The 24,555-nt window shown below is 35.7% G+C and overlaps 1 protein-coding gene across 1 annotated transcript in view; it reads left to right on the top strand.

Annotated features, from left to right (window-relative positions):
* LOC114649428 (PC3-like endoprotease variant B) overlaps positions 1–24,555 on the top strand; it is a 534,722-nt gene that overhangs the window by 2,444 nt on the left and 507,723 nt on the right. The window contains exons 2-3 of the mRNA XM_051924671.1: positions 20,633–20,712; positions 23,061–23,149. Coding sequence (XP_051780631.1) covers positions 20,687–20,712; positions 23,061–23,149 — 115 coding nt within the window. The 5' untranslated portion in view covers positions 20,633–20,686. The remainder of the gene's footprint in view (positions 1–20,632; positions 20,713–23,060; positions 23,150–24,555) is intronic.

Consider the following 24,555-nt stretch of genomic DNA (forward strand, 5'->3'; position numbering starts at 1 on the left):
GACTCCCTTGAGATGGTGGTTTCATTTTGGCCATTTATGAACCAGGAATTGAACTTTATAAAAATGCTAGTGCCTTGTATCCCAACCCCCAAGACAATTTACCACCATTATTGAACAGAATAACACATTTTAGCTGTGGTAACACAATTAAAAAGGCTTCTCTAATAACCAATTAGCATTTAAACAGGATTAATTAAGGATGAGGTAAGACTGTTGACCATTAGAACACTGGAGTAACAGCTGCTAAAATTAGGCTTTGCAGTTATATGTAAATAATAAATTATAAATCCGTCATTTCAAGCATTACTATTTTAAATAATTTAACAGTACCTTGATAAAAAAGAATAATTATTTTTAACAAAATCTTAAACACTTCTGGTAATTTCAAAGTTTTCAGTATATGTATATAGGAAATTAAGTGAACAAAAGAAGTAAAACTGTTTAGTGTACTACTGGCAACCCAGTTACATTTTTCATAAATAAGTTATTTGATGTGAAACAGTTTTAAGTTTCCAGCCAAAAAGATATGCTTTCATCATAGGTTGTTCTTTAACAGACACCATCTTAAATTTAAAGTGCCGTTTTTTATCTTACAATCAAAAACGTCTGGGCTGAGGTGAGTTCAAGGTTCTTTTGAGTTGTGAGAGCAGAATTGGAAAATCTTCAGGAAACAGTGTCACATCTCGTACCTACCTTTTAAACCAGTCCCTATGAAAACCATGTTATAGGTATGTATCTGACAATGTATACTGTATATATTCACTGTGATGACTTCATATTAATCAACCATTAATTTTATCAGTCACTTCTTAAAGCATACAAAAACTTAAATGTAGATACTGTATTTTGATCAAGAATTCAGAAGTGACTCTTTACAACATGAGTCATAATCTTACTAATTATTAATTATAATCTTGCTAATTACTTACCACTATTACACTTTTGATTATCTTTGAAATTATTTTTTCTAATTGAAAATTGATCTTTAGAATCCAAAATTTATATGGAGTATTGGACAAATTGTTATAACTGAAAGCACAGCAACTAAATAACAAGAATTAAAGACATTATATATCTGCTTTGTTTTAACAAAACTATATCATTTCACATGCACATGTTTACCATAACAAAGATATAGGAATTTGGAAGAGAGGATGGAGCAGCAGGGTGACTTACTAGAGTTGAAAAATGATGCCCAGTTGTTAAAACATGCCTGTTTCTTATTCAAAATGTTAAATGGACTGTCCACCCCTTACCCCAACAGTTCACTGGCCTAGATTTAACAAAACATTTTCAGGTCAAATGAGATGAAGTTCATCAACTGGCTGTTATGTTCTGAAATCAAGTCCTGATTTCACACATCTCATGTGAATTTCATATACTTTTGTGGAATACTAGAAAATCAGTTCAGTTCGCAATTGACTTTTTGAAGTTTGAATTAAGAAACCAGGCAACCAAAGGCGTTTATGAAGTAATTCACAAGTTAGCGCTACCAAGAAGTTCCAACATCTTAGACAATACCTTAGAGCACAGGCAATTTAATTTTTAGGAAGAGGAAGATGCACCATACCACATAAGAACCCACAGAGGAATAATTACATTTCTTTCACATGTTCAATGTGGCTACCAGCGTGTGTGCTGCAGTATAATTAAGAGGCAGCACTTGGACTTATTTACACTACAGGTTTAACTGATGCCCTGCAATATCAAAAACAGGCATTATCAACATGTTGTAACGGACAGCCGGAGCTTCTGCCTGGCTGAAACGCCTGCACCGGGGGGGGAGCTTCAATGGGGCTCCTCTAGACCGGCTTAGGACAGTTTTGGAGCTTAAAAGCTCAGCTCTGTTAGGGCCCGTGGTCACTTCCAGGGGGGTGCATGGAGAACGACAGAGTCCTTCATGGTAGGATTGCTGCCATACCCAAAATTGCTGCCAGAAGGAGTTCACAGGACACGTGGAGTGCTCTATAAAAGTTGCCGCCTCACTCCATTCAGAGAGCCAGAGTCGAGTGGGAGAGGCTGTAGCTTGCATGAGGAGGAGTGGAGGGGGCTGTAACGGAGAGAGGAGACACAGAGCTGTGATTTATTGGTGCTTATTGTATTGTGCATAGGTGAGAAACCAAAAAGGAAAGCATTTCCCACGCTTTAATAAAAGCCTTGTGTGTGCTGACTTGTGCCTGTGTCTGTTCTGTCGGGTGTTGGGGAGCTGGCATGCCCCCAGTGGTTAGAATGTTTATGCTGTGTAGATGCCACATGAGCTGGATGGGCATCCCAACCAGGAGAGAGAGCAGACCTGGAAGGAAGGAAGGAGCAGAAACGGTGAATGGACAGCCCATTAAAAAGAAAAAATATCACTGGAGGTTTTTTATTTCCCCAGCACGCTAGGTGGCAGCAGCCCTGGTTATCAGGGCCCAGGGAGAAGTCAGCAGGGCATGCCAGGAAATGTAGTCCAGCAGGGCAGCCCTGCTGGGGTCACGGGGTAACACAAGAGGGCGCTGCAGGGAGACAAGCTCCCTACAGTGATGGACTTCCGTGTGACCCAGAAGTACTTCGATCAGGCAATCGCCCTGGCACCGGAAGTTCTCCTGGGTCTGTAATAAAAAGGACCGCACTCCCTTATCCAGGCGAGTCAGAGCTGGGAGGTAGGCAGGCAACACTTGACTAGAGGAGGACAGTGTGATGGTGAGAACATTGTTATGAGGAGAAAACAACCTGCAACCTTTGTGTTTATTGTGATATATTTGAAAGGAGTTGGTAAATAAATCAACCTTTATTTGAACCCAGGACTGTGCTTGTGTGTTTGTGGTGGGGTTTGGGCTTGCTAACGCCTGAGTTTCCTTCACAGCTGTTACTTAGAAAAAAAAATGTAACATTAAGTGAAGTTCAACAAGAATAGCATAATTCTATGAACTTGCTTCCGTACAGCTTAATTGCATTTTCAGAACAAAGTGTCTATTTTATAGATGTATTTTTCATGTTATATTCAGGCAGAACAAATGACTATTTAATACTCTTTGAATAACATTTTTAGCAATTCCAAATTCTCTTCAGTTGATCAAAAGCAAGTCTTTGAGGTTTTGACTGTAACAACACTGGCAAGAGACTCAAATTCAGGGAGCTGGAGCTAGGAAGCAGCAGCACTAAACACTGTACAGCTCTACTGTCCTTATTATAAATTATTCAACGTTTTCTGTTTTATGACAAGGATTATTCATGTAGAAAATACACAAAGTGATTGATTACCTTTGCAAATATACATAGAACTTTTAAAAAAATACTGTACATTGAGGTGTGGCAGGTTAAGATTTACTAATAGGCTTTTGCCTACCTGGTTCTAAAGAGCTAATTTCTGAGAAGTCACATAGGTCACATTTATTTCTAAAGTTTGCTAACATTTTCAAGTCATTCATAGTTAAACCACCAGTTAAGAATATGCAGGCCATCAAGGACTTTCAGTTCTGTTGTGTGTCCTGAAGTAGTGTACTAGTCAACATTCATTAATTATAATAGTGGTATTTATTATACATGATTATGCTTAGGATGAGTTTTCTTTAAAATATTTTTTGTTTCCATATCCAAAAGAAAACATCATGGAAAATGTGTAATAAAGTCACTCAAATAAAATGTGATGGTTAGAAACTATGAATTGAAGAATGGGAAATGAAAGATTTAAAAACTTTTTCTACAATTTTTTAATACGCTATTGTTTCCATGAAGAAGCCATTCATGGTCCTCTCACTTTCACAAGTTGAAAAATCCAAACACACATTGGATCAGCTTTGTATCACCAGTATTCAGTGAACTCGGCTGATCAGAACACCAGACGGAATAAAGAGGGGGGCATTGATAGTTTTGTAGCTAAGCAACATGTAAGCCTAGAGTGTCAGTCAAAATGAAAAAATAATGATCAAATCAGTTGGTGGTGGGGTTATTGAAAGATGTGCATAAGCTTTTATTCCTTGAACAGTATTATTTAAAGTATACCAGTAGTTCAGGAACTGAAGAGGAATAAAATGGGTTAGCATTATGGGAATGCTTTAGGTGAATGTAAAATTATTAGCTTTGAGGTGTCTGTCTTATAGTTCATGTGTGGACTCTGAGATTGTATTAATTCAGTTTAGCTGCTTGGCAATGTGTGCTTTCATTTGAAACAGTGATTGATTTTGCCTTGGAATAAACGATTACATTTTTTATGTATGGAGCCTGTATGTTTTCTTCTGTAATGGTTTCTGTGAGACTTCATTTCTACTGTTAGAAATTCCTTTGTTGTCCAGTATAGAGAAACATTATCTGCAGGTTTTCTCTTAATGCAAATTCTATTTTATTGCTTATTGCGCCCACTATAAATCATGTCAAACAAGCCCACTACATTAAAAGTATAGTATATCTTCTATATGTATTATTTTTATGTGATTTATTTAAGCATTAGAGATTAACAAAATCAGAAGCTAAGAATTAATCCCGAAACACTGAAAAAACTGCAATGACCAGATATTGCAAATCTAAGCCAAGGAATTCTAAGATGACCTTTCTTCTTCTTCATCTGTTTTCGTTCCTTGGTTTCAGCTCTTCTATACCTCCAGAAACCGTTTATATTCTTCGACAGATACACCTAGTAAAGCAGGGCTGCTGTTGCACTTTGCTTTCTAGTCTGCTCTGCCATGACTAAGCACAAGCATATTATTTGCTCAGAGGGTCTTATTGCTGTCTCACAGCTCTTGGGCGTCAGATCAGATTTCAGGTTGAGGTGCTTTCTGTCAATTTTCCCATATGTTTCTTCTGAGGAATGTGGTTGCCTTCAAAATGAAAGTTGCACAGTTCCCTGGTTTAATTACTTTTTCTTAATCGACTTAATTATGCTCGCACAGAGTTATGTATGTGTGGAGTAAATGTAATTAATGTACTATGACCCATTTGGGTCTTATTTAAATTTTTTTTCTTACTACAGTTTATTTTTTATAGCTGTTCAAATAATTCTCATATAATTTCAACAATTCATCTCATTTTGAAAATGTCATTATTTTTTAATATTTGTCCTACTAAACTTTATGATACTATTTTTATATGCAGTACATATAAATTCAGTTTTCTGATTTGCTGTATACAGTATGTAATTCACAAACATTAAATATACATCTTTTGTTATGTACTGTATATTCATATTTTAATTGAAAGTTTATACATAAAGAAATATTTATTTGTAGAATTCACAAGGGTAGTATAGAATCTACACTAACTGAGTTGTACACCTTGTTCGGGTTTAATATGAAGTTAAGAAATATTTTTGCAACATGTTTCATCCATGCCAGGGTGGTTTAAATTAACTAGTTATTCAGATAACATGTCTTGAGGATGTAACAGTAATAAACATGTGGTAATGGGAAGAATATACAAAATAGAAAGGCATCTAAGCTTCTGCAGTGTAAGCCTGTGACCTAACAATGGCGCAAAATTTCTCAGGTAAAGTCTATGCCAATATGTGGAGCACAGTGTATCCCCTTAACTTGTTCTTCATACCCTCACATTCTTCATTTACAAGTCAGTCTGAAGCCCTCAAATTTATGATCACAAGCTCATGGTACTGACCAAAAAGAATATGATTGCAAATCATATTGCAATTCCCCATAATAGGGTGTGAAAGTTAGCAATATGGGACGACCCTAGAATAGAATTGTTGCTCATTCAGGGGTGCATTTCTTGAATGCCTCGTAACACTAAGTACTTTGTAATCTAAACTTAGGATCACTCATTAATTACTGATTATTTCCCAAAACCTTTCATAACTAAAGTAGTATGTAATATCTCATGGAAATTAACAAGTGAACTGGCCCACTTGTTATTTTTAACATTGTTCTTTATTTTAACTTTTGCCTGCAATTCTGCCACAGAGAGTTAGAGGTCACCCTAAGTAAGTGACAAAAATACACTGACATTTATTTGGACAATGTAATAATAATAATAATAGCTCAGTGTTGCTCTATAAATTAAAAAATATAATGTAAGTTATAAATGACGACAAAAGGGCTTCCTTGTAACTTTATACCTGTAGACTATTTGAGTATTTAATAAGTTAACCAATCGAGCTCACTATGTAATCAGTTACTTCCTTTAAAGTGGAAAGGTGAATCACTCCTTAGTACTAGCAATGAGAGTGTCAGCTATCCAGAGAACTGAGCTACTCAGCCGGATACCCTCTACCTTTTTACTCCAAATGTTGAATCCCCATTCATGGATGACAAGACATATAACACTGTACACCAAGGCACACACACTTAAACAAATTGTATTATTTGCTCTTGGTTCTCTTCTAGCATTTTGCATTTTTATATCTTTTGTTCGTAGTTGTTGTTTCTTAATTTAATTCATAACTTTGTCTTTTTTATATTAATCTATGATTTGATTTTTAATTGTTGATAGTCATTTGTATTCTATTTTTAATAATTTGATTTTTTTTCTGTGTTATTTCTTTTCTATCACTTTGGACATTTGTAAAATGCACTGAGCAATTGGAAGGTGATATATAAAGAAATACATTATTATTATTATTATTATTATTATTATTATTAGGATGTGCTCTGGGCATGTGAATTATGTAAATCTGGTGCCTACACAAGTCCTTGGGGGCTTCCACGAGCCCTAGAAAACAATACTTCTCTTTTTTATGCCGCCTTCTCTGTAAGTTGTCTTAAATTCTTTTCTGTGAGATTGTGATTTCTTTTTGAATTGCTGCTAGCAATTGGTCTTTTTTGCAAGGAAGCCAAGTCACATTTTGAGTCCATTTTTAGATTATGTTACAGGTTATATAGTGACACTGATTTGGTCTTTATTTTGCGTGTTTAGAAACCACATGTGTTGTGTGACAATACAACATATATTTCAAACGTGTATGATTGATGTTTCCATTTTTCACAGTTTGTGCTTTTTTGATGTGGACACTATAAGAAGCCAATGATGAAGTAATTTGAACTTGTTTATTAAATGTTGAATAACAAAGGGCTTAAGGAAACACTCACAAAGCTCACTCATTCTTTAGCTAACTCTTTCACTTTCATCTTTGTTTTTCACTAAGATTAAAATCACCCCAGATTGAGAAGGGGATGGAGAAGGGGCAGTCAAAGTGGTTTTGACACCTTAAAACACCTTATAATATTCATACATTTACATCTTATATATTAACGTCTACGCGTGGAAGTGTGTGTGACTGTCTGGCCCGAAAGTGAGAGGTGGAGTCCGGGTAACCGCTCCGCCTCTGAGGAAATAGACAACTCGCTTAGCCGCTAATAACACAAGCGAGGTGAGCACGTCAGCAAAACGAAACCTCAGAAGAAAAACAAAGTCGCTTAGCCGCTAACATTGGCAAAACGGTATCCCTTTTACTTTTCCTCCCACCGCTAATGCACAAGCTATGCGAGCACGTCAGCAAAACGAAACCTCCTAGGACAGAGATGCCCAGAGTAGTTCCTTTTAATTACCTGACATCTCTACATTTCAATTTATTTTTCTGATTATTTCAATAGTTTCTAGGACCCCGGGCTTTTTACAGCACGGGCTTAGACAGCTAGTTATATTATAATTTATTCTGTGCATTTCCTTAAACAAAACAAGTGCTTAAACAAATCTACATACTATCTACGTACAATACATATACAGTACATACACATCCAGATATGCAAACATTGCACTCCTAAGGTGCAGAATAATGCTCATAGTTTCAGTAGAAAAACAAGAAGTGTATGTCATAGATGAAACCAGGACAGATAGCATGGATTAAATGTGCAAATGTCTCTAAATATTAGAGTTTAAGAATAACTCATTGGTGTTGTTAATAGTTGGTCTTTAAAACAGAAATATATTTCCTACTGATTCTTTAAACCCCTTTGTCAAGTTGTTATGTAACCTATTTTAATGTACCTCCTTTAGTTCCAAGAAATTGCTTTCTTTCCTCTTTCTCCTACACAATTGTATACTCCTTGTGAAAGTTATATGCCATTTTTATAAAACCAAATACTTAATACTTGTAATACAGGTATATAAATTAAATTCACTAGGTTAAATAAAGTAAAGGTGTTAGTGGGTGATACCATACTAAGTAAGTGAGAAATTACACAAAGGTTGGGAAGCAAGGGCAGAAGAGACTGGAACTCCACAAGCTTTAAAGACAGATCTACATTGTAAGTAAAACAAAAAGGAAGAGGAGGGGATAGAAAATGAAGATTGTATAGATTGGAATGTCCTAAGGCCTGATTGTCATTCCCAGGTACATCTATGCATTGTTTTGGGTCTTTGTTTAGTTTTTGGTCTGGGGGTCTGATTTCTTACTTCCATACTCCTTATTAGCATCCCCTTGCTGCCCCACATTTTTCTATTTCTAGACTTTTTCTCACTTTGTTACCTATTATCCAGTAGAGCTAAAATTGCTTTTGCCTACTGCTGAAAATCTCCTGATTCTTTTTCTTTTTTTGCCTTGAAGTCTTCGTTTCCTAATGTCATCCTTTTGGAGTTGTCAGTGGCAAGGATCAATGGGGCATCTGGTAATTATATTAATAAATGAACAAATACAGTCCTACTGGTCCAAGCATGGATGCTCCCAGGTCCTGGCCACAATCGATGCCATGCTGTTCCCTCGCTTGCTCGTCCTCATGGGTTCCTTTATTCCTTTGTTGTCACTACCAGTTTTAATGTAGCAGGGTTGGGTTGGATTGTGTTTTGGGCTGAGTGGTGAGTGCCAAGCATGGGGATTTACCTTATTATAATTCTTGTCAGAATGGCTTATATTCCCCTTTAAAGTGTTTACTTTGTAGGTCAATAAAAATTTGATCACACAAAAAAAAAAGTAATTAGTATTAAGGTGTTGTTTTCCAACATTAAGCAGTATGTTTCAAAATGTTAATTTGCCATAAAATGTTATTCTCTGTGACACTAGTAACTGTTTGATCCACTTGGCAGTGACATCTAATGTCTCTAATGAGTTGACCTAAGAGATTCATTGACAGTTTTGTAAAACAACCGTGTACAGCTCCTGTAGAGAGGTAATAGAAAAGCCAACACAATATGAGAAAGGCAGAACATTCATGTATGTTCAGAATATTCTGAATATAATCCATAATAATGCACTCATGTCATTTTAACCCAACATGTAAAATGTACCAAATAACTAAAGATGATGTCACTAGGTCATACAAAAGAACAAAAATGAAAATGTCTGATTAGTTCTGCCTTTCATGATAATACTTAACCGTACCATCTCAGACACCTCATTCCTAATTATTTGGTGGGACCATTTTGAAAGGCTGAGAATATCCTCCTACGCAAAGTAACTCTATTGTATGGCTTCATGGGAATTGTAAAATTGAAACCTGACTCAAAGGAAGACAATAGGTGCAATCATGGAACAAGTGGCAATTGTTAACATTCTCATCTCAAGTCTAAATATGGTGCCTGGAATCTAAATATCATTGGGATACTGTTTAGATCTGAGTATGGACAGCTTTTTAAATTGTAGTTGGATACATTTTGGCATATTTTTAAGAGTCATGTTTTCCTACAACATATAACATTCATGGTATCTCTATGTAAAAATCACTTTTCTAATAAAGTCTCAGGCCTTTTCTACTGAAATATCTACAGCATCTTTTCAATAGGTCTGATTACATTGTTGTTATCACTGTTACACTGAATACATAATTCTGCTGTCCAATTACCTAATAAATATTTGAATACCTTTTCATTTTATTAACTGATTAATGCTGATGCTAAAAATTGTCTACCACAAAGGGTAATAAAAATATATATAGGCAGGAATCCACAACCTCTGATAAATCTTTACTGAGTTTTTTAAACATTTGGGTTCCATGTAAGGTAGCATGTTCCATAAGAGCAATAAAATATTACACATTGTTGAATAAAGCAGCATTATTTCTAATGACAATTAACGATGTTACCTGCACTTTCAACGTATGCAAAATTCTACTGCAAGTATCATACATTAAGCTTCAGTGAGCTTCTCATCCTCATAACCCCTCTATCTGCTCACTTGCCCTTGTCTTTATTTAAATCTGGTTATTATTAAAACCTTGCAGCTCACACTGATCTTCCAGAAGAAAGAAAGAAGTGATGAGTGTTTTACTGTTTAAACATTATTTACAGTATTTAGACTACTTTTGTCTCTGAACCTTCTTTGATGAGCATTACTCGGTTTTGAATCTCATGAGATAAACTTACTTGTTGCTTTTCACAATAAGTCTGTCATGTTGATTATAAATAAATAATGCACTCAATAAAGATCTTTCTTAAGTGCAAATATTCAGTGAATTCACAGGCATACCTTTACATGTAAAATATTTACCTGTGGTTTATATAACACTAATGGAAAGTTTTCATTATATATAGTAAATCAAATTAAAGTTTTTTGGTTGAATAGGTAAAACCCATAGTGTAAGTGTAACATTAACAAATCTACAAATTAATTTATTAATACAGTAAAAGCAGTCCATAAAGGGGATTTCTTTTGGCTAAAATTAGTTACAGTGGGCTGTAGCCTATGCCTCATTGATATTGTCCCAGATCACAGGCTTTGTAACAGGCAGTATCACAAATCAGGAGAGTTAGGCTTATAGAATGAATTTTGATTTACCAATAAATAATATGGCTAACAGAGAAAATAACACTTGCACAAATTTCTACAGTTAAACACAATGAATTGAAAGATGGCAGAGTAAGGAATGACAGCATTCCACAAAAAGGCCAAAACTGAGGGCAGTTGAATGGTTCATCTCATTTTCAGTAGCTCTGAAAGTAATACCTTGGATTTATACCAGATGCAGAGACAATGTTAATTGGAGCATATAGCATGTATACTGCATGAAATAATTTGGGTGATTAAAGGACATTATGACCCACATGACATTATATCAGGCATGTTAGAAATGCTTCATCTTGAACTTTAATCTCAAAAATGTTTAAGTGTGTCAAACAAGCTACATTATTTCTGGTAAAAATGCCCTTTTAATTGGTCTTTAATTGTATAAATATACTGTAAACTAAGAGTGCATAATAAATACAAAAACGCAGAATGAATAATATGTGATGTTTCAAGTATTTGTAGCTACAGTGGTGTGAAAAACTATTTGCCCCCTTCCTGATTTCTTATTCTTTTGCATGTTTGTCACACAAAATGTTTCTGATCATCAAACACATTTAACCATTAGTCAAATATAACACAAGTAAACACAAAATGCAGTTTGTAAATGGTGGTTTTTATTATTTAGGGAGAAAAAAAAATCCAAACCTACATGGCCCTGTGTGAAAAAGTAATTGCCCCCTGAACCTAATAACTGGTTGGGCCACCCTTAGCAGCAATAACTGCAATCAAGCGTTTGCGATAACTTGCAATGAGTCTTTTACAGCGCTCTGGAGGAATTTTGGCCCACTCATCTTTGCAAAATTGTTGTAATTCAGCTTTATTTGAGGGTTTTCTAGCATGAACCGCCTTTTTAAGGTCATGCCATAGCATCTCAATTGGATTCAGGTCAGGACTTTGACTAGGCCACTCCAAAGTCTTCATTTTGTTTTTCTTCAGCCATTCAGAGGTGGATTTGCTGGTGTGTTTTGGGTCATTGTCCTGTTGCAGCACCCAAGATCGCTTCAGCTTCAGTTGACGAACAGATGGCCGGACATTCTCCTTCAGGATTTTTTGGTAGACAGTAGAATTCATGGTTCCATCTATCACAGCAAGCCTTCCAGGTCCTGAAGCAGCAAAACAACCCCAGACCATCACACTACCACCACCATATTTTACTGTTGGTATGATGTTCTTTTTCTGAAATGCTGTGTTCCTTTTACGCCAAATGTAACGGGACATTTGCCTTCCAAAAAGTTCAACTTTTGACTCATCAGTCCACAAGGTATTTTCCCAAAAGTCTTGGCAATCATTGAGATGTTTCTTAGCAAAATTGAGACGAGCCCTAATGTTCTTTTTGCTTAACAGTGGTTTGCGTCTTGGAAATCTGCCATGCAGGCCGTTTTTGCCCAGTCTCTTTCTTATGGTGGAGTCGTGAACACTGACCTTAATTGAGGCAAGTGAGGCCTGCAGTTCTTTAGACGTTGTCCTGGGGTCTTTTGTGACCTCTCGGATGAGTCGTCTCTGCGCTCTTGGGGTAATTTTGGTCGGCCGGCCACTCCTGGGAAGGTTCACCACTGTTCCATGTTTTTGCCATTTGTGGATAATGGCTCTCACTGTGGTTCGCTGGAGTCCCAAAGCTTTAGAAATGGCTTTATAACCTTTACCAGACTGATAGATCTCAATTACTTCTGTTCTCATTTGTTCCTGAATTTCTTTGGATCTTGGCATAATGTCTAGCTTTTGAGGTGCTTTTGGTCTACTTCTCTGTGTCAGGCAGCTCCTATTTAAGTGATTTCTTGATTGAAACAGGTGTGGCAGTAATCAGGCCTGGGGGTGGCTACGGAAATTGAACTCAGGTGTGATACACCACAGTTAGGTTATTTTTTAACAAGGGGGCAATTACTTTTTCACACAGGGCCATGTAGGTTTGGATTTTTTTTCTCCCTAAATAATAAACACCATCATTTAAAAACTGCATTTTGTGTTTACTTGTGTTATATTTGACTAATGGTTAAATGTGTTTGATGATCAGAAGCATTTTGTGTGACAAACATGCAAAAGAATAAGAAATCAGGAAGGGGGCAAATAGTTTTTCACACCACTGTATCTGCAGTAGGGAAACCTAACTTCTCTTGTAACCAATATGACATTATTCAAAATAAAAATGTATATTGACCCATTAGGAACCAGACACCATATTATAGTGTTATAGTTTCAAACCATATAAGCAAAAACTGTAGCAGAGTTACGAAAAGCTATAACTGAATAAACTGCAACGAAATTTAGTGGGTTGTAATTGTTGAGGATGAGTGCAGTAAATTATAAAGAACACTTCAAAAGATGCAGATATGCTTCAGGTAACAGATCTCTTCAGTCAATCAGAAAGGTGATAAGTAAAAGTGAAAATAATACAGCCATAACAGTTACAAATATGTCAGCTTCAACTGTGGTGAATAGATTAGATTAAGAAGAAAACGGAAATTACAAATAACAACACACAGATGAAGGAGCATACTATTTATTTAAGAAAATGTCAACCTTAAATTATTCTTTCAATATTTTCCTCATTAGGGAGTGTTGCAGGAGTTAACAGAATATTATTACAAGGACCGAGCAACAACAACAACAACAACAACAACAACATTTATTTATATAGCACATTTTCATACAAAAATGTAGCTCAAAGTGCTTTACATAATGAAGAAAAGAAAAATAAAAGACAAAGTAAGAATTAAAATAAGACAACATTAATTAACATAGAACAAGAGTAAGGTCCGATGGCCAGGGAGGACAGAAAAAACAAAAAAAGAAGACTCCAGACGGCTGGAGAAAAAAATAAAATCTGCAGGGGTTCCAGGCCATGAGACAGCCCAGTCCGCTCTGGGCATTCCACCTAACATAAATGAAATAGTCCTCTTTGTATTTAGGGTTCTCACAGAAGGACTTGATGATGATGGTCATGCAGACTTCTGGCTTTTAATCCATCAATTTTGGAACATCATGATGCTTTGAGTAGATGGTGGTGGTGCAGGCCACCACCACAAAGAAACCAGAAAAAGAAACGGAAGAGAGAGTAGGAGATAGTACGGATTTTAGAGCCAACATGAATAGTTATTATAATCAATTGAATATACAGAGTATCAAGATTAAATTAAAGTGAAGTTATGAGATGGCCATGTTAAAATAATGTGTTTTTAGCAGTTTTTTAAAGTTCTCCACTGTATTAGCCTGGCGAATTCCTACTGGCAGGCTATTCCAGATCTTAGGTGCATAACAGCAGAAGGCCGCCTCACCACTTCTTTTAAGTTTTGTTCTTGGAATTCTAAGGAGACACTCATTTGAGGATCTAAGGTTACGATTTGGAATATAAGATGTCAGACATTCCGATATATAAGATGGAACAAGATTATTTAAGGCTTTAGATAGATAGATAGATAGATAGATAGATAGATAGATAGATAGATAGATAGATAGATAGATAGATAGATAGATAGATAGATAGATAGATAGATAGATAGATAGATAGATAGATAGATAGATAGATAGATAGATACTTTATTAATCTTTATAAACCATAAGCAGAATTTTAAAGTCCATTCTGAATGCCACAGGTAACCAGTGTAGTGACATCAAAACTGGAGAAATGTGCTCAGATTTTCTTTTCCTAGTTAGGATTGTAGCAGCTGCATTCTGCACTAGTCTTTTTTGGGTAGTCCTGAGAGGAGTGCGTTACAGTAATCTAGTCGACTGAAAACAAAAGCGTGAACTAATTTCTCAGCATCTTTCAATGATATAAGAGGTCTAACTTTTGCTATGTTTCTTAAGTGAAAAAATGCTGTCCTAGTGGTCTGATGAATATGTGATTTAAAATTCAGGTTACAGTCAACAGTTACAGAGCAACATCTATTGTACAGTAGATCCCTTTTTTTGGAAACTTAGTATTACTTTTATCAGTGTCATTACCTACAGGGGAAATTCACAAAGACTCAAAAATAAAGAACACATCATTCTTCAAAAGTAGAACTGTGCCAAATCTTATTTAATATAGGCCGGTTTGTCCAGCTTGTCTAAATACTAATGAGTGAAAATTAAAAAATGTCGCAAAGTGGTAAGCACTACTTCACTACTTCAAATCCTGCTACAGTTTGGGTTCAAAAATTAAAGGCTAGCTTTCCAGTAATGGTCAGTCAACATTATGGCTAACAGATACTCTCAATGCAGTCTCAAGAACAAAAGATCATTAGGATTTCTGTTCCCTAGAGTTAAAGCTGACTGCAGAGAGAATTAATATGAGTCAGAACACACTTACTTCCAAACCTAAACGTCACAGATGTAATTTGGAAGATGTGGGATTAATATTCAACACTGATTAATACAAAGTTACAAAGACAAAGGCCCAAATTTAGTACAGAAGAAAGCAAAGAGACAGAAAACATGATGTTGAATTCATCAGAGATGATAGAACATTCAAAGTGTCTTGAGATTTAATTATAGCAAAAGCAAGATGTCATAGTTTTTCAGATGATCTTAAAGAGTGATCAGGAGTCAGGCAAAATGTCATAGCACAGAAGTCTGGAGGAACTAATAACCTAAATTGGGAAGCATTTGAAAACTCATAGTCAGAAATTGAAGAAAAAAATAAATAAAATGAATCCTATTATTTCTTTTCTTTTATTTTTTTAATTGCTCAACTGCAAGGTCTTTCCCTTCTTTAATTCTAAACTTTGGAAACCAGTCAGTGAATGTCATCATAAATAATATTGCCAACCAACTTGACTAGCAATGGATGTCATTGCCATCAAAAATATGTTTGAACCCACACAAAATAATGTATATAATGGTGAGACTCTTAGAAAAACATTGAAGAAAATGGTGACCTGATGGTGTCAGACAAATGACATTTAAAATTAACAATAATGCTAATGATAATGATAATCATGCGAAAAAAATTCAATAAAAGGAGACAACACAACAATTAACAAGTTTCTATTTTGTACTCAAGTAAAATGCCATAAAGGATGCCATAAGGAGAGTTAAATGCTTAAAATGACATTTAGTTAGACATATTAGAAATGATGATGTGAGTAAATAAAGTTAATGCTATATTAAAAATTTATTTTACAACAGGGCTTCTGGAGCACAGGTTGAAGCTGGTCAAAATATAATTTCTTCAACATTTCTTCACACCAGGCAGCTTTTTATATACAGTATGAAACATCAGTTAGTATTAGTTTAGTTAAACATACAACTGGAATAGGCAATTCCCTGTACATATCAGTTAGTGTTAATTTAGCTAAACATATTGTAGTGCCTTTAGATTTTAAGACACATCACATTCCTAAGAATTGGCATACTGTTGCTGGCCTGAATGGTCTGTTTTTTGCTAGATCATTAAAAGACATGGATGATAGACGTTTGTACCAGTAAACATACCATGCCATTACTATTTTATTTTATAATATAGTAAACAGCTACAATATGATAAAACTGACTGTTGTCCTTGAGCCAAGTAACAAGGGCTCTACACACTTTGGAGGACTTTGTCTAGCTTGCAGCACACATCCCCTAAATTGTAAGTGACAGTCAACTAGAGGCACTAGAAATGAAGTTCATGGAATAATACCAAGTCACCTCTTTTCAGCTTGATCTAGACAAGGTCATTTTTGACCTCACTAATCAAAAAGACACACTCGCTCACTCTCTCAAGGTCTCTGAAACACTTGCTAGCTTTTCCTCACAGCTGTGCAGAGGTGGAGTGCAATTTGTTTCAGATGAATTTATAAAAAGTAAATTTAAGAATCCAGCTGTCTTACAGAGTTGTTTGATGGAATTCTGTCAGTGAGGACTGCTTTGAAAAGTAGGGACTTCAATCAAAGTAGCAGATATATTAATGTATGACCACGAGAGGAGAGTAGGGTCAGTACATGCTGTTTACTACCACCTAGTAGAGGCTAAATTATATGAGTGCAAAAGTTTTGGCAGAAAAAAATCTGATATTGTGACCATCTTGTCAGTAAAAAAAAAAATAATAATACAGAATTTCAAGAAGTCTGTATTTAGTAAAGAAATGGGTACTCTGAATAATCAACTTGAATAAATGGGTTATTTTTGCTCTAATACAGCACTGAGTATACACAGCAAAGGCATTCATTGTTAATAAAGTATAAGACTGACAAAGCAAGCACCTACCTTTTTAGTTTTATCAGTCTTTTTTTCTGTGCAATCCATTCATATTCTGTGCCCACACTTTCTGGCAGTGTCACAGGGAAATAAAGCCTACTACAGCAGCAACATTAAGCAGTGGGTAGAATGCCAGCCCATTGCAGAGCACATTTTCTCTCATGCTCACACCATTCCAATTCAAAGTTGCAAGTCAACCCAACTGATATTTTCAACCAAAAAATATAAATTCTTCACATAAAAGTACCTTCATCTGCAGTATAACTGGGGTACAAAATGGTAACTTCATAAGATTCACCCATCCATTTTTCAAAGGCTGCTTTTTCCATTATGCACGTGAACACAACTTCTGTCCATCACAAGGTGCACTCACTAACATGGAGTTGCCAGTCAACTTGGTGTGCCTGAATAACCAAAGGAAACTCGGTGTGAACTCCACAAATATGTGCGGACTCCATGCAGAGAGTGACTGGGCCAGGGATTGACCCCTGGCCTCTAGAGCTGTGAAGCAGCAATGCTTGCCACTGCTCTAGCATATACTGTATAATGTGAAAATAATGTAAAAAAATAACAATGTATGTCATTGTATACAGTACATGCAGCTCTTACATGTAATAAAAATAAGCAGTAGCAGACTCACAAGTATTCATGAAGTCTAAAATTAAAAAGTTCACCTGCTGAGTCATGAATCCTTTGGTAAAGCATGAAAGGATGATTTGTTACAGGTTACAGTTATGTCTCTTGGAAATGCGATGCTTTGAAAATGCCAATTCAAGTCACTGTTCTGTAAAGTAATGATCTCTTTATTCTAGCTTGTGTGGATACCTTACAATATTAACATTAATTTGCGATTATTTCTATTTCATCTTTCTGCTATGTGTGTAGTGTGATAAAATTATATATTTCTCTTGATAAACTGCATGTACGTCAAGATTACGTTCATGAAAGCAGAATGTCTCTTATAATAGAAAAACCTATTTAGGATTATTATTATTTACAACAGGAGAAAATAGGCAGCTTTTTCTATGCTATATGGGAAATTCAGTGAAAAAGGGTATGAGTTATGCAAACAGAAGAGAGAGAGAGAGGGATAAAATCGTTCTCTTTATGACAAAAACTATATGCATAAAGAAGGATTAATTAAATGCTTCGGAGAACAACTGTGGTTTCAACAATGAAGAGATAAAGGTCAAATTTTCTCTAGTGGTTTTATATTTGACCCCTGGTGTGACATCAGAATTATACCATTAAGAGATTTATTTTTTCACATACTACAATACATTTGCTGCGATCTTATGATTTATAATTGCACCGAAATTTGAAGATGGCATTTTAAAGCCTTCATTATGTTCATTTTAAGAATGCTTTCACAGAGCAAACGGAATAAAAAATAAATTTACTAAATGAATAGTTAGTAGCTTGTCCAGTCATTTTATGGGGGCTAATTTTTAACTGTTTGTCCTGTTTGGCTTATCAAATCTTTCTTGTGGTCTTTGTTGAAAAACTATTTCAGTTATCTGTTTGACCATTTCGTTAGCCATTGGGGCATTCAGTATGAGTGAGTGTGTGCTTGAATGTGCACTATGAGCTGGTGCTGCAGAACCTATAGGTTCCCACATTGCATGTGAGTGTACATATATGGGTTCCTGCCACATGGCCATTAACTGGATTAAATAGGTTTGAAGATATGTGGAGGAATAAATGGATGGAGATTCATAAGGAAACTACAGGGATGCGGGGTGAGTGTGGGCAAATGTGTGCCCTGTCACTGACTGGTGTCTCATTCAGATGTATACTGATTCTGTCAACATATACTGCAGCTGTACAAACCTGACTTTGATTGAAAAGAGTTGATAAATGAATGAATGAATTAATTAAATTAATTATGCAATATTCAATCTTAATAATCCTTTAAAAAAATGAATGATCCCTCCAGTACCTACTAATTATTTATAAAGTTCCAAATTCTTACATAGTACAGCACCTACAAAAAGTATTCATCCCATGGTTATTTTCACATTTTATTTGTTATAACATGTTGAGTCATAGTGGATTTAATTTGGCTTTTTTGACACTAATCAACAAAAAAGACTTAGTGTCAAACTGAAAACAGATCTCTGTAAAGTGGTCGAAACTAATTAGAAATATAAAAACAAAAAATAATTCAACCCCTTAAATATGACACGCTCAATTGGTCACCTAATTACTTCAATGGAGATCCCCTGTCTGCAGTTAAGGGGTTTCAACTGATTGCAATATAAATGCACCTTAACTGGAAGGTCCAACTAGTGGTGGGGTCAGTATTGTGGTCTATCCTACACAATAAAAATACAAAGAACACTCTAAGCATCTCTGTGAAAAGATGATTGAAAAGCAGAAGTAGGAGGAATGGAGATATGACAATATCCAAGTCTCTGAGTATCCCTTGTAGTACAGTTAAATCAGTCATTAAGAAATGGAAATAATATGGTTCAAAAGAAAATCTGCCTAGAGCAGGCCATCCACAAAAACTGAGTGATCTTGCAAGAGAAAGACTAGCACGGTAAGCCATCAAGAGATGTTTGAAAGCTGTGAAGGAGTTAAAAGCTACAGTGTGGGACTTTCGAGAGATTGTTGCTAAGGTGTTTCACCAGTCGCAGCTTTCTGGGATATTGGCAAAGAGAATGCCACTGTTTAAAAAAATATGCATGTGATCAAGGCTTGGATTTGGTAAAAGGAAACTAAAGTCAGTTGGAAGAAGTCTCTATAGTCTGACGAGACCCACATTGATGCTTTTTGCCATTAGACTTTTCTTATCATCCCCCATTGTGAAGCATGGAGATGGCAGCATTATGTTGTGGAGATGCTTCTCTGCAACTGGCCTTAAAAGTGAGGGTAGAGAGTAAAATACAATAAGGCAAGAAACCTGCTTGGGAGATTTGTTTTCCAGCAAGACAACAACCCCAAGCATGAAGTCAAAGCTACACAGGAATCACTTAGAAGAAATGTTAATGTCCTCGAGTGACCGAATTAGCATCCAGATCTCAATCCAATTGAGAATTTGTGGCCAGAACCGAAAAATTCCATTCACCCACAATCTCCATCAACATGACAAGAGTTTGAGCAGTCTGGCAAATAAAGATTTGGAAAAATTGCAGTATCCAGATATGCAGAGATGAGAAAGATTTACCCATGCAATTGTGTGCAAATTCATGTCTAAAAATGGAAGGCTAACTTTAGGTGAGTTTTGTTAATTGAATTGAAATGTTGGATGCTTACAAACTAGAAGTCATGATGCATAGAGGAGTTTGAGTTATAAATCAAACTTGTTAAAAGTGATAAAGGCTTTTTTAAGACAACCTTATTTTTTTTGTAAAAGAGTGCCATAGCCCAGGAAGGGATTTTGGCTAGTGAGAAAACACAGGGTTCATGGCATGCCACTGATTCACTACTTTATATTAGCAAGACACTTAACATTTATAAAATCAGTTTATAATGGGCTTATGCACAGGCAGTGTGGCACAGTTGCCAAGACTTTGGATCCTGCTACTGACACTATGTGACCATGACTGAGTCACTTCACCGTCCTGTGTTTCTTTCAGAAAAAAAAAGAAATGCAATCAATTGTGTTGGAAATGTTGTCTTGGATAAAGGTATCAGTCAATAAGTAATAATAATAATAATGTTAATATTATACTGTAACCTCTTTATGGTTGAGGCACAAAAAGAGACTAAAAAAAAAAGATTTCTATATAAACTATACATTACGGACCGGCATCCCATCCAATATGTTATTTCATTTAAGCTCACTTTCATTTTAAAGTACTGATCATTATGTTTTTCCTTTTGCAGGAATTCTTTGCCAGTTTTGACCTAAGGGGTGCACATGGTTTATCCCACGATCCCATGCCCCCTAATAATGGAAGAGATGGGTAAATATAAATTAATATAATTTATATACAATAAAAATGTTGAGGTATGACTTTGTAGAGTATATAAATATATAGTAAGGAAGATGTCCTGAGTAGTTCCCAAACCAAAATTAAGCCAAGGTGGCAAAAGTACAGAAAGGGTTTGATTATAACAGAAATTTCAACAGAAATCACAATAAGGTGAAGATAACTGGAGATATTGTTATAGCAAAGTTGGAGAAAGCAACAAACTTCCAACCTCTCTCCCTGGATGTCTGGTCTATTTTCCTACCTTGCAATACTCTGCTGTTCTCCCTCTCTTCTCTGGCCTCTCTTCCTCTTGCCAGACGAGCCCTTGCTTGCTCCGGTCCTCCTGACTCTAACCTTATTTGTCATGTGCATGGAAGGAGCTTTGGGGAGCCAGACAAGAATGACTTCCAGGATGGTGCCCCTGCAGCTCTGGTCACTGACTCCTTTTTAAATGGCCAACTTTAGATTATTTGTCCATTATATGAGGGGTGTTCAAATATAAACAGGAATTTATGAGCTTCTCTTTATTTATTGAATACAATGAAACGACTTACACACTATTTTTCTATATATCTCCTGCCACTGCAATACACTTGTTCTAGTGCTTAGGAAGCTCCTAAATCCCAGAAGAGTTGAAGTCTTTTGACTGCATGTTCACAAATTCTTGCACAGCGTCAATAACCTCCTCGTTCATCTTGAATTTGTTCCCTCCTAAAAATTCCTTAAGTGGACCGAAGAGATAATAGTCCCTCTCTAAATGACTTGCACCAATCATACACTCTAAACTGAGAGAGACACTCATCCGCAAACTGTTTTTTAAGTCTCAAATAAATCTGAGATGGAATGACTCCTTCATTTGTCAAAAATTGAATAGTAGTGCGCTGCGCAACAGTGCTGTGTACCTCCTGCTCCGAAATGTTGATTACAACAGACAGGAAGGGGGGAAAGAGCAGTTAGCACTACTAACGACAAGTTCAAAGATGCATGCGTTTGTCCAATGAGTCATGTCTACCTTGCACTATATATAAGAACAGAGCATGAAAATTCGTGTTTATAATTGAACACCCCTCGTACAATGTACCAAGAATCCATGCATAGGCTAATAATTACACATTGTTATATTATAGATCCCCTGCTTTCACTTATTTGATTGAAATGTTCTTAGCATTTCTTTCCACTGTTCCTGGAATATATTTGTACCCAAAGACAAATTATCTTTAGGACACCTAATATTACATTGGTGCCTAGCGGCCCTGTCATAGATGTCTTGTTTCACTAGCAATATCATCATCATTAGTGTAGTTACCAGCAGGGCACCTTATTGCCAAGCTCCTGTCTTGCACTACCCCAATTTCCTTGCAGCTGCAGTACTTGCTGGGTGCACCATTACACATCATTAAGTACTGTACTCTTTTCACGTATGCCACTTTTATTGGTGGAGCAACTCATAATCTGGTTGCTCTTGTGGTTCAGAATAAGTGCCATTTTAAATACAATGTAGAGTTCAAATTACAGTTAATGGCCTACATTTGACTTAATTCCTTCTTTTGTTGTTGTTGGTGGTGGTCATATTATTCTAGCTGTTTATATATCCTATGCATATTTAATAGAGTTAGGAGTGACTCTCAATCTAATGTTAAGTATTAACTAGGATTCCAGCCTCAATATTGTACACAAAAGGAAATATGACAGGAAATTATTTAGTAGTCCATTAAATAAATTAAAATTAAATAATTTTATAACTTCACTGTGTTCATGGTAGCACGTCTGCTTTGAAGTAAATGCACTATCATAAGTGATGGACTCATTTTCACATTCTATCTATCTATCTATCTATCTATCTATCTATCTATCTATCTATCTATCTATCTATCTATCTATCTATCTATCTATCTATCTATCTATCTATCTATCTATCTATCTATTCATTTGTCTGTGGAGTGATCCATTTCAGAGTATGTCTGAATTACAAAAGTGGGAATTTGGACTTAAAACTATTTTGTTTTTATGCATGTTTTCTAATATATTACATACTGTTTCTCTTTGTACATTTTGGCATTATGTTTTACATTTACAGTATGTTGCACTTCATTTTTTACGTTATTGTAGTAATTATTGTGTGGGAATGCACTTAATAAATGAATTGAACTGAATACTGATAAAAACAGGCAAAAGAGATATTTGCTGTACAACAAAATCGTATACAAACCACTATACAACTAATGGCCCTAGTACCATTTAGTCTTGTGTTTGATTGGAATATAATAAGTTCTTATAAATTCAAAAGATAATCCTAATAAATTAGCATTTGTAATAGTTTTTAAATAATTTTTTTATAGGCATGGAACTAGATGTGCTGGAGAGGTGGCCATGGAGGCAAATAATTCGTATTGTGGAGTGGGTGTTGCATATCATTCTAAAATTGGAGGTAAATATCAAGGTTGCCATGTTTGACACCAGGTGTTTATAAGAGAAATCAATTTGCTAAATAACTAAGAACCATATAATCACCCGAGTATAGCACGGTGAATATCACTTTTGCCTTACAATTCCTGGGACCTGGGTTCAATTGTAGGTCTGTCCACCATGTGTGTGGAGTTTGCTTGTGTCCTCCATGTTTGTCTGATTTTATATAAGATACTAAGGTTTGCCAATATCCTAAAAATGTGCTTGTTTGGAGGTAGTAAATTCTCAGAGTTTGTGTAATTTTTAGGATGAGCATCCTCTACAATAGACAGCCCTTTTGTACAAGTTTTCTAAATGGGTAATCAGAAGGTTAAAGCATATCACTCACAAAGCTCTTCTTAAATTAGCAATCTTTGATGACCAGGAAGTGCGCAATACACAGACTTTTATATTGTTGCAATGATGACATCACATGCCATGCATACCTGGCCGTTTCTGCATAACAACTCCATAGCGGACTTTTGAAAACAAAATGGCTTTGCTGGAGAACACAATTATGCTCACCTTCAGTAAAGCTAACAAATCAAAAACAAAAGTTAGAATTGAATTTCTTGAGCTTTACAACCCTAGTTCAAAAGTATAACATTTGTCTTAAGCCCAAAGGGAACCCAGAAACAAATGAACTACAATGTTACCCCATTCTCTTTCTCCCATTCAGAAACCAGTCACTACTTTATATACTGCACTAGACAAAACATCCTATAATTCTATTTGGTTTTATTCAGTCTGGAAGCAAAACTTTCCTTTCAACATCACCTTACTGTTGAACACTATTTTTTAAACAAAATTGTCTTTTAAAAGCCCTAATTATCAACCCACCCAGTTCCAACTCATACATTAATTTTCTTTTTCTTTAGTGGCCATTTATCTACATCTCTGTCTTTAATTTTAGTCACTGATGTTCCCTTTTCTCTTCACAACTTCCTACTCCTAGATCTCTCATCTCTCCTTTCTCTCTCGCATTCACCACTATTCAGCTAAGGGTACATTACAGTCAAACTGGCACTGGCCTCTCACTGGATAGAGACCCATTCCCTATCTTTAGAACATAATAAATGAGTCATCCACCAATAATGGAAATAAGTGTACATCTGTAGCAAGGAATAGGCAGCAGGATGTTTGTAGTGACTATTTTATTACTGGCTTCTCCCATTTAACATCTTATTCAAATTTCTACTCACCTTATGCCAATGTCTGTTGCTTAATGTTTTAATTTATATTTTAATCAAAATTTCAACACCAAAGCATAGAATCTAACAGAACCTTTTAAATAGAATTGCTACACCTACAGTACAATCTGAAAGGAGTCAGTTCAGATGTTTTATGCTTATTTCTCTTGACACAGCCTATAGACAGAGACCCAAAACA

The sequence above is a fragment of the Erpetoichthys calabaricus genome, chromosome 3, assembly GCF_900747795.2.
Source record: "Erpetoichthys calabaricus chromosome 3, fErpCal1.3, whole genome shotgun sequence".
NCBI classification, from domain to species: domain Eukaryota; kingdom Metazoa; phylum Chordata; class Cladistia; order Polypteriformes; family Polypteridae; genus Erpetoichthys; species Erpetoichthys calabaricus.